General features: G+C 37.6%; 1 protein-coding gene across 1 annotated transcript in view; it reads left to right on the top strand.

Annotated features, from left to right (window-relative positions):
* Positions 1 to 12,103, top strand: part of SLC10A7 (solute carrier family 10 member 7) — a 145,165-nt gene that overhangs the window by 95,978 nt on the left and 37,084 nt on the right. The window contains exon 6 of the mRNA XM_070948672.1: positions 5,164 to 5,199. Within this exon, the coding sequence (XP_070804773.1) occupies positions 5,164 to 5,199 (36 nt within the window). The remainder of the gene's footprint in view (positions 1 to 5,163; positions 5,200 to 12,103) is intronic.

Raw genomic sequence — 12,103 nt, 5'->3', positions numbered from 1 at the left:
AGAGACGACATTGTTTAATTAAAAGGATCTGGAGCATGCCAATCCTACAGGATCAAATTGGCCAGGCAGATTTTATGGGAGACAGGCAGTCCCTCAGGTAACCACATTTAATGTCCTATAAATCTTGAATCACACCCAGAAAAGAAACTGGCAGATACTTTAACTTGTGAAGTAGAAGTGTATGTGTGTGCACTTATATGTAAGCAGTATATAAGTCTAAATGTTATTGTTATTGCTATCAGACATATAAGACCTGCCTTCCCCAATATGGTGTCTTCCAGGTATGGGAAAAGTATCATTTAGAGAATTTGATGATTACAGCCCCAATCAGGGGTGAAATGCTCCCGGTTTGGACCGGATCGCCCGATCCGGTAGCGATGGCGGCGGGTGGTTTGGAGAACTGGTAGCAAAAATCCCTGCTCCCCCTCCCCCATGCCCAGCTGAGCCGCCCGATCATCAGAGGCTTTTTTTTTTTTTTTTGAAAAAATGCTTTTAAAAGAAAAAACCTCTGACGATCAGGCAACTCAGCTAGGATCGTCAGAGCCTTTTAAAAGCATTTTTTTTACAACCTCTTCGGCTGAAGAGGTTGCAGAAAAAATGCTTTTAAAAGTAAAAAAAAAAAAAAGTTGACCACACTCACCCAGTCACATTACACCCCCCCACCAAGCCACGCCCACAGAACCGGTAGTAACAAATTTTACATTTCACCACTGGCCCCAATATATCTAGAGACACAAATTTGGCAGTGATAATGTACACAAAATCCCTTTCAAATCCCCCAGAACTCCTCAGATTAAGAGTAGTAAAATTCAGTGATGAATACATAATTATTAGCATCACAGTTTCCCACTGATTTTTGGGGGGAAACAAAAGCATAGGAAAGACTTTAAATTCACTTAGCACACCATCAAAATATATGGTAAACATTAAATGTGGAAGGTTATTGCTAACCATCTTATCTTTACCACCAGAAGTGAAAGACCACGTCCAATAGATGATCACACTATTATTGTTAATTTATTTATTAAATTTTTATGCCTCCCATTTCACTGATAACAGAGATTCTGATGGGCTATGTGTCACTGTATGTGAAATGTTTACAATTCACTGTGAATAGTGAAAATAGCATTAATATTCATTCCTTATCTCCATGTATAACAGTGGATTTTTTAAGTCTTTTTTTTTTTGCAGTGTTTTTATTATGTTTACGTGTGTGTGAATGTGTGTTAGAAAAAAACTGTCCACATTTCAAGTGTCCACTGGTTAACCACTTACTTACATGCTTTAGGCACCATTATCTTGGAAGCAGTAATACAAAATAAAGTAGAATGATTCATTGCTAAATAATTAACTCTTGTGGCTTTACTTTATTTATGTTTTCACTACTGACTAGTTTGGCAAATCAGTAGCATATTATATTTTCAAAACTAACCATCTTTCTTTCCTGTATCCAAGTTAATATTTGAAACCGAGATAAGTTGGTTTGATCTTCTAGAGAAGATGTAGTAAAAAGTTATCTCTCGCTACAAGTTTTCCTTTTAGAAATGCCTAACTGGTTTTCTAAAATATGACATGTTAAATGATCCTCGTTGTAAAGAAAAGTGCATTTGCAGGTTCCGATGTGACTGCTGCTATGCAGAGCCATTCTTTGCATGAGTATTTTGGGTCAGGCCATGATTTTTTTTCCCTTTTCCTCTTTCCCACTAAAATCATTGAAATATATTCCGTCAGTCTTTCACATCAGAGGTGTAAATGGATTTCTTGAAAGGTTTTTTTTTTTTTTTTTTGAATGGTAAAAGGCAATCACTTCACAACTTCCACTCCATTATGGGCTGCATCACAGAGCTTAACATACCACCCCAACTTTGAGAATGCTCTGCTGTTCAATGACCTTGCCTCTGCAAGGGCAGATGTTCAATTTGTGCAAAGAAATGCTCTGCCACAGCAATTCTGTGTGCTGCATGTTTGACAGCACTTGCACCAAAGCAGCCAAGTTGAAGTTTATGGAAGGAATTTATTTATTTATTTATTTTTCTTGCGCCCTGGGATGGAAATGAAATCATGCCTGTATATTTCTTTGTTTATTTAAAACATTGCTAGTGTACGGTTATATTGCAGAAGCTACATGGATATCTCTATATTTACTGGGAAATGTATTTCAGTTTACTAATCTGGAAATGTAGAAGACTAGAGTATAAATGGAGAATTTCTAAATCACCCTTATTCCAAAAATCATGGGAGGTTTTTAAGAAGGGACTGGACAGTCACTTGCCTGATGGTATAGGTCCTCCTGCTTGAGCAGGGGGCTGGACTAGAAGACCTCCAAGGTCCCTTCCAGATTCTATTCTATTCTATTCTATTCTATTCTATTCTATTCTATTCTATTCTATTCTATTCTATTCTATTCTATTCTATTCGTATTATCTGACCCCCTTCCCCAACAAAATATGGACATTCATTTGGCCTCTCTGTCTTTTCATGTGATAATAGACAATAAAAATAGGTTCCAAAGAAAAAGTAAAATAGTTTTTACTCAAACAGTGCATATTTTAGAATATATTTATTTACACTTTCAACAAAATCTGTGCAACAAATGATTTTTCCAAATTTTTCATATTTTATCCCATGCACTTTTTAAATTGCAGTTTTAATTACAATTAAATTTCATTTTTCTTTAAAAAAAATAAATGTGAAAAAGTGGACACTGTTCTGTAGACCACAAGAACTTGAAGATGGGCAATGAAAAAGGAAGCCCTATTCACTAGTGGAAGTGTGTTAGCTCAAGTTTGGGTTCCACTCTACTCTACACTCTACAATTACTACCAACCTGCCTTCCATTGAGGACCTGTATACTACACAAGTAAAAAAGAGGGCTGTGAAAATATTTACAAACCCCTCACATCCTGGACATAAATTGTTTCAACTCCTACCCTCAAAACGACGCTATAGAGCAGTGCACACCAAGACACCAAGACACAAGAACATTTTTTTCCCGAACACCATCACTCTGCTAAACAAATAATTCCCTCAACACTGTCAAACTATTCACTAAGTCTGCATTACTAGTACTATTAGTCTTCTCAGCATTCCTATCACCCATCTCCTCCCACTTATGACTGCATGACTGTAACTTTGCTGCTTGTATCCTTACGGTTTATATTGATAGTTTCCTGATTGCTTATTTGTACCTATGACTATCATTAAGTGTTGTACCTTATGATTCTTGACAAATGTATCTTGTCTTTTTATGTACACTGAGAGCATATGCACCAAAGACAAATTCCTTGTGTGTCCAATCACACTTGGCCAATAAAGAATTCTATTTTTTTTAAAAAAATGGAAAGGCTCTAAATTCATTATCACTTGATATAATCATACCTTAATGACTGTAAGGATAAAAGAGGAGGAAGGAAAACTTTTTTCCCCATTGCTTTGAAATCTTTGGAGAAAGCAAAAGACCAAAAAAAAGTAGTATACATACAGAAGTTGTGTTGAAAAGCAAGAACATGGAACTTTAATGATTTCAGACTTATATAGCTGTAATCAATCATTTTAAGGTGATACAAATTTCAACATGATAACTACCTAGTGCTGGTCAGTTACTCACCATTCATCAGCCAGGACATTAGATATTGCATTTCTTCTTGAGAAAAATACTGTATTTTAAACTATTCATAAATAAGAATTTAAATACAAAGGAACCACAGTCTTCCTTCTTGAGGAATTAAGATTTTTATAGATCCTCAATTTAAGACATTTTGTCTTCATTTACTATCAAGAGTCTTGGAGTTGTGTAAAAAATATAGAGAGAGGTTTTGTTTGTTTTAAGTGTATAGTTTATCCTGCCTCAAAGCCATTGTGTCCTATATATATTTTTGTAAAATTTTATCTCACATTTCTAACAAGAACCCTCTGAATGGAAAGGTATAGAAGTTCTCTTTATGCAAGGATGGACTGAAAATAGCAAACCAAGGTAAAGCAGGAAAGAGTTATGTCGGAGGTGGAATTCAAACTTAAATCAAAGGCTATGGATCACTTTAGAATTTCTCTAAAATAAAAAATATTTTTTTTAAATTATAAAGTGATAGCACATTAGCATATTTATATTTAGAAAACTATATTTAATAACTGTTTAGGGAAAATAGCCTTGAAGGGAAGAGCTGCTTATGGTACTGAATTAATATTCATTGAGTAACAAACTGCTTTTGTTAATTCATTATTAAGTACTGAGTGGGCAAAGAGAGAATTGACATTTGCTGATGTAAAGATGATGTTTGGCATGTTATCTCCCAGTCCTAAAATCTTGAGGCTTAAAATCTTGTCTTATGCCCAGTGATCAGCCTTAAACCTCTTTGCTGTCACTGAAGAAAACAAATCTTTTTCCTTCCTTTGCCTCAGGGATGTGGAGAGCTGAAGTGGTCCTGTGTGACTAAATTAGATGAAAGACTTGCCTACCCACCATGGAGACACAGAGTCTAATCAAGTGAAATGAGTTCTGAGATACCAGCTCACTTCCTGGGGGATATCAGTTTACATTACAAAATCACACGACACCTAATTCATCACAGTTGATGCAGACTTTACTCAGGAGAGGGCCATAGCTCAGACAATAAGATAGTAAGCCACCTGTCCCCTTTATGGTAGGGCCTGCTTATTAAGCATGGAAGGTTCTACAACTTGCATATTTATGGAGTGCATCGAAGAAGCAAAGAGATGTCTATGTTAGAAGTTGAAAAATTAATCTTGAAGACATAACTAACTTGCAGTTAATATAGATCATTCACAATTCCTTAATCTGTGTAAGAATCTGAAATGTCCTTGCTCACAAAGATGTTAAAGAAATCGCTATATAAACTTAGTAAAAACTGGTATAATAACTTGTCTAAAACCTATGACTTCAAAAATACTGGTAGTAAGGTATCCAACATTATAGGTCATAACTGGTTAAAAATTCTTGGGGTTGTAGCCCCCAACATTTAACATTGGGGGATCTCTGCTGTATCGCAAATGAACCTGTTCTGTCCTAGAATGACCTTATAGTGAGTTCATAAGTAAATGTCTAGATACTTTGGAGAAGGTTTCCTGAGGTTTTCTGCATTGATATTTGGTGTGGCAAAGAACAACATCTATTTATAACCAAACATGTTTTTTTATTTCTTTCAGGGCATTGTTATAACTCCTTTGCTCCTACTGCTTTTTGTAAGTATCTTAATGTTGATTCTACTTGAAATATTGTATTGCTATTACTATTGCTCTATACTGATTGCTCTATACGAGGGGTGTCAAACTCGCGGCCTGTGGGCCAGATGCGTCACATGCTGGCTCCGCCAGGTTTAGCAAAGGAGGAAAAGTCCCGATACATCATGTGACAATGACGTGATGACGCAAGTTTGACACCCCTGCTCTATACTGTTGTATTGTAAATGAGTTGTTGCAGGTTATGTTAAATGATGGAAGAATTTTACATTTCTTTCACTTTCTTCCTAAAGATGCATTGTAATTTCACTAAAACATTGCCAATGGACAATATATGTATTTCATCTTACACTGTTTGCTAGTATTAAGATATACTAACAACATGTTTTTAAGACAGCAAAAATAAAAATGTCTCAAATATTACTCATGACTACCTCATCTGAGAGAATAGTCTTTATAACTTGATCTATAGATAACATAGGCGCATGCAATTTAGTTTGGGCTAATGTATATCTTATAGTCTAAGGCAGGGGTGTCAAACTTGATTTCATTGAGGGCCACGTTGGGGTTGTATTTGACCTTGGGGACAGGGGGGCAGAGGATGTGGCCAGCTCGATGTCACTTGTGTCAGTGGTGCCTCTGGTGGCCCAAGTATTCTGCCAGTGAAAAGCTCCATTTTTGGCTGCAATGGCTTCCTGAAACCTTCTGCCAGCGAAAATGGAGCTCAGGCAGCCCTCCTGAGCTCCATTTTTTCCGGCAGATCTTTTGCTGTTTCTAGGGCGCTGCCGCAGGCCAGATCTAAGCACCCTGCAGGCTGGGTCCAGCCCCTGGGCCTTGAGTTTGACACCCCTGGTCTAAGGGAATACCATGAGTTTTTTCATAGAATGGTGATTAAGGGAAGGGAGAAGCTTCGTAATTCACAAAAGAGCTTCTGTAACAGGCATTGCTATTTACAGAAGGCAGTCTGATGTGTTTGCTTCCTTATACCCTTTTTAGCTTTTCTGTCCATCCCACCCAATCTCAATCACTTTATCTTATCTATATTTTTGCTAAGGGATTGTGCATGCTTCCAAATAAAACAATTATCCTATAGCGATCTACCATTTTTGTTTTCTAGAAATTCCTTTGGGGTAGTGTTCTTAAAAATAAATATAATGTAAAAGGCATAATATTTCAGCTTGTTAGTCTTCTTTTTCATTAATAAAAGGGTGGTTGCCAAGGGCACATTGGAGCTCATCCCTGGACCATAAAGCTGGTTGAGAAAATTATTGCAGTTCTGTAGCATGAAATTCCAGTAAATCTAACAACTCCTACACAAAAAAGTTAGCTCTGTATCCTTGGGCAAAATGCCCTCAATGAGCTGTCTTGTCTGCCAACTCACTTAGCTTTGGGCTAAAACCACATTTCTGGTTGGGAAGAGTAAGACTGGTGTCACTGCTTGAACATAAGGGAAGAAGAAAGGGGGAAAAGACAATATGGACCTTTGCAAGTGCAAATGGATGTTGGCTCCAAATATAAGAATAGCAGAGAATCTGAGTTCCTTTGACAATCCTGAATGGCTTTATCCAATCTTGTAAGTTAAATGAGAGAATTCATCCCTATTCAGGCTTATTGTCCAAAATGTTGGGCTATAAGACTTCAAAGCAAGATTGGTTTGGTTCTATTTCTTTAATGAGACTAAAAGTTTTATTTTATGTTCTTCAAAAGTTGTTAATTGTGATTCTGAGAGAGCGATTTTACAGGAATGCTTAATAATATATTTAATTTTCCTGGAAGAAATGTTTAAACTCTGCCAGAGTAACTTGCTAATTTCCTATTTAGTGGTGTTTGGTTGTTGATTTTTTTACTAAAAAGCTTAAAATGATGCCCAAAATTCTAGTAATATTGCCAAGTTAAGCTAAAACTTGCTCCCCATCAAAACCCCCACAGCCTCCAGGTACTGGGATAAGACAGTCATGGAATTCCTTAATTCACCAGGGGCAGAAATGTATCATTGGGTATCATCAGCATACTAATGGACTTTGCCACATGGTGACCAAGGAGTTCACCCAACCGCTTCATGTATGTGTTGAATAGGACAGGGAAGACCACCAAACTCTGCAGTTCTCACATAGTATACATACAGTACCAGAATGCAAGTATACAGATCAGAAGTGGGTTTCAGCAGGTTCTGACCAGTTCTGGAGGACAGTAGCGGAAATTTTGAATAGTTTGGAGAACCGGTAAATACCACCTCTGATTGGCCCCACCCCCATCTATTCTCTGCCTCCTGAGTCCCAGCTGATCGGGAGGAAATGGAGATTTTGCAGTAACCTTCCCCTGGAGTGGGATAGGAATGGAGATTTTACAGTATCCTTCCTCTGGAGTGGGGTGGGAATGGAGATTTTACAGTATCCTTCCCTGTCATGCCCACCAAGCCACACCCACAGAACCAGTAGTAAAAAAAATTTGAAACCCACCACTGATACAGATAGTCCTCAACTTATAAATGACTACAGTTAGGGACAGAATTGTTAAATAAATCACAGCAATTGTTATGTGAATCAGTCAGTCATTAAGCAAATCTGGCTTCCTCCATTGACTTTGTCGAAAGCTGTAAAGGGCAATCACATGACTCCAAGATACTGCAATCATCATAAATACATGCCTGCTGTCAAGTGCCCAAATTTTGATCAATTGACCATGGGGATGTTACAACAGTCCTAGTATGAAAGCTGGCCATAAGTCACTTTTTCAGAGTCATTGTAACTTAAAACAGTCACCAAACAAATAGTTGTAAATTGAGAACTACCTGTATGCTTCTTGATCCCTTGTACTGGATTCTTACTATTAGTGGGAATGATTAAACAAAACTGACAGCTCACGGCACCAAGGAGTTCACCCAACCGCTTCATGTGTATGTTGAATAGGAAAGAGAAAAGCACCAAACCCTGCATGGTTTCTAGTTAAACAGAATCGTAAAACATTTTTAAAATGGTTTCTGAGTGTGATTATTTTAATGAGAAATTAGAATCCTTACTATAGTGACATAAGAAAATACCTGAGCCTGAGCCACCCAACATTTTGAAGCTGCAAGAAATATAGAAAGAATATTTTCGTATCAAATCTAAAATATTTAGTACATAGAGTATAATCAGTTATATAGCATGTCTCTTGCTTCTTTTCCTTTTTTTTTTTTTTTTTGAAAATAAGTATCACAGTAGCAAAATATGCACTTTCCTTCCGTTAACGTGCCACTATTACATTTCCTTATCATGCCTTTGAGAAAGGATTGCTTCAGGATATTGGTGTAGTGGAGAAATAGTCTAATGGTTACTGATGGCTTGTGTCAATTTTCTCTGAATGTTCTAGAATGGCAGGACATATGAGGCACCAGTGGGAAATTAAATGACAGTCATACCTGTGTGCAATAGCATAGTTTTTTTTTCAACAACATCAATAATTAAATGCTGTTGTATTCCAAATTTGACCAAAAGTGTTCACAAGAGAACAGTTTTAGAAATCTTATTTAATTCCATCAAGCTTTTTGGTTTGTACCTACACTACAATATACTGGAACTTCAAGTACCTATACATGTACATAGACAAAAATACGTTTGCACAAAGATAAAACAATATGCAAGATAGCAGTACTTTTAAAAAAATCAATTAAAACTGTTACATTGAGGAGCTTTTCAATGTTAGTGCTCTCTGAACAAAATTCAAGTAATCAAAACCTAAATCTCAAAAGAGCTGCTATTATGAACTGTGTTGTTGTTTGCTATTCTTTGTAATGTAACCCAATCCTGGTAAATTAAAGCTCCTGCTTCTTCAACTTTGTTTCTTGATATACTTCATTTGGACAGTATTAATGCAAATAATATAGCATTGTACACACTACTCTTAGAATGAAGAGTTAGTGTCATTTCTAAAAAGCATGTGATTTTTTGAGTGGAGAGGAAAAAATGCATGTTTTTATGGTTAAATGCTTTATTGTTGTTATGAGATGTGTTTTAAGATGGTCTGCCATACAAATCTTTTAAATAAAGGCAACAAAGAAACATATTTTTAACATTGCTAGTATTGACTGTGGTGCTAAATTTCTGAAATGCCCAGGATAAAACCACTGCAATCTTCCCAGCTATTATTTTTAATTTTACAACTTTATATATGATAAAACATAGAAAGAAGCCATGGATATTGAAAATGGACATATTGCACAGCATTATCTTTTCTCCAAGCCACTAGTGTTTTCTTTATCTAGTGGTTAAGGCAACAGGCAAGAAACCAGGAGATTGTGAGTTCTAATTTCACCTTAAACATGAAAACCATGTGAGTGATTTTGGACCAGGCATTCACTCATCAGCCAACTCATGTCATAGGTTTGTTGTTGTGGAGAAAGTAGGAAGGAGTACAGTACAGTGGTGGGTTGCCCCCGGTTCGGACCGGTTCTATAGAACCGGTAATAAAACTGGAGGGAGGTTCTGCCCACCGACCCCGATATCATCAGAACGCTTCTGTGCATGCGCAGAAGCTTCTGTGCATGCACAGAAGAGCACATGTACAAATGAAGCGAGCGCGCGCGACCCCATTGCGAACCGGTAGTAAAGGTAAGTAGAACCCACCCCTGGTACATAGAACCTCTGGTCACAATCATAATTCGTTCAATAACTTTAGTCGCAACCTAATTTGGTAATGACCCGAACCTAATTTTGGAAATTTGGCGCTTACAAAAATATCGGTGCAGAAGGGGAAATTGGCCCGCGAAAGAATTTTTTGTTTGGAACCTGATTTGGTCGTGGTCAGAAGCATTCATGACCAGAGGTTCTACTGTATTAGGTATGTTTGCCAACTTGACTTATTTATAAAAATAAAGGCCATTTTTTTTAAAAAAAAAAATTATTCTAAATTAATTAAATATCATTTGATTGAAACAAGAATATTATGAAATTGGAAGGTCTATAAATGGAAACATTCGCTTCAAAGACTCACCTATGGAAAGGAAAACACTTGGTGTTTACTTTCCCAGCTCCGATGGAATGGATAAAGAAGCAAGAGAATCCACGAATTGGGACATTGGTAACCACCATCTGGACAAAACACCTGGCCAGCACTGTTGCCAAAGCTAAAAAAAATTCTCCTTGGAGAATACCATCACTCAGATATTTATTAGTCTGTCAAAAATGGGAGAGGTTGAACAGTTGGTCTGAGAAGGATGGAAATATGGAATGGAAGTTGATTTCTATCATATGTTTTCATTCCGTTTATAAAGTGTAATTCATTTTATAATTACAAAATAATAATTAGTAAATAAATTCACTAATTATTTTAGTTATCCTTAAATCAGCGGCGAAGCGGCAACGCGACAAAAGACTGGGGTGGGCTGGGCGATGTACAATTCACACTGGGTGACGGGGGGTGTTAGAATAATGCAGGCGGCCGGTCACGCAGCGGACGGGTTAGGATCTGCTAGCCTCTGATGTTCCTCGCCCGCTTTCGGCGTTGTAGCCCTGTGCGCATGCGCTGTGGCCGCACAACCCGGAAGGGTGTATATTTCAGCAGCGCGAGGATTTAAAAGGCATTGGGAGGCAGCCGCTCCCAACGCCGACTTTGTGCGTGTTGCACTCGTTTCACCCACCGGCATCGTTGTGCGCTGACGAATTAAAGGATTCATACACACGCAGGAGCTGACGTTCGAGTTCTTTCTTTTGCCTTAGCGCTGCAGCGTGTGGGGGGGGGTTGACAACTGTCTTAGAAAAGAACATAAATTTAGAAAGGTGACTTTCTGGATACAGATTAACTGATTACCTGATTTAGCTAAAAAACATAGCTTTATATATTGCATTATCATTGCACTTTGCTCACATAAGCTCTGGACCTGCCTGTTAACTATGTTGTTGGATCATTACAAGTTCTGATTCAGTGTTTTTCTGGCTCAGTTTTCTATGTTATCTGAAATAAAAATTGAGGAATTTTTCCCTACAAGACTGTAATTGTAGGTATTCTGCTTTTATATTACCCTGTTTCCCTGAAAATAAGACATCCCCTGATAATAAACCCAATCAGCTTTTGAGCATATGCGCTAAAATAAGTCTCCCCCCCCGAAAATAAGCCCTCCCTGAAAATATTTTAACCCAGAGCTTGAAATCAAGTAAGACAGCAAGAGGAGCCCCATCTTGCTCCACGCGTCCCAAAATAATAAGACCTCCCTGAAAATAAGGCCAAGTGCTTATTTCGGGGTTCAAAAAATATAAGACAGGGTCTTATTTTCGGGAAAACACGATAGCTTCAGTCTTGCTACACGTGGCCTGCAAACTCTTAAATATAAGCAAGGTGTCTTTGGCCTCTCTTGGAACCAAAGTATGTTAGGACAAGAATATGGGTAATCTTATCAATAAAACCAATCTTAATTTTTTAAAAATCCATTTCCAGTCAGTTTCATTATCATTGACTATTCTGTATCCACGGGTATTGAATTCTTGATCCCATCTCCCAGCCCCTAAACCCAAGTTAACCATTTGTTCCTCTTTTCAGAGTCACATGCATACATAGATGATGTGACTGTAACTTTAGTTTCCTGCCGACTTCCGCATTTACTTTGCTTGTAAGAAGCCAATAGGAAACGTCAAAAATCACAATCATGTTACTTGGCTCACTGCAACATTGTGATTGCAAGTCAGGCACCAAGTCCCAGAGTTGCAGTCACATGATCTTGGAAATGCTATGTCATAAAGGCACAAGTGTGAAACAAATCAAATTTATGGATTTTTCACTTGTTTTTCTGAGTTTAAATAGGGTCCCAGTAAACCCCTGTGGCTATTATCTAATCTGTGCTGCCCTCTTGGCTAGAAAGGCATAGTCTTATACAGTAAATGTCTTGGCTTATAGTTGTTCTCAATTACTGTTCTCGCTGTTTCGAGGCAAGTAG

The sequence above is a fragment of the Pituophis catenifer genome, unplaced genomic scaffold (genome assembly GCF_029215685.1).
Source record: "Pituophis catenifer annectens isolate HBS135680 unplaced genomic scaffold, rPitCat1.0.hap2 SCAF_8, whole genome shotgun sequence".
Taxonomy (NCBI): domain Eukaryota; kingdom Metazoa; phylum Chordata; class Lepidosauria; order Squamata; family Colubridae; genus Pituophis; species Pituophis catenifer.
Note: the sequence above shows the minus strand (reverse complement) of the source record. Positions and strands in the feature narration are given on the sequence as shown.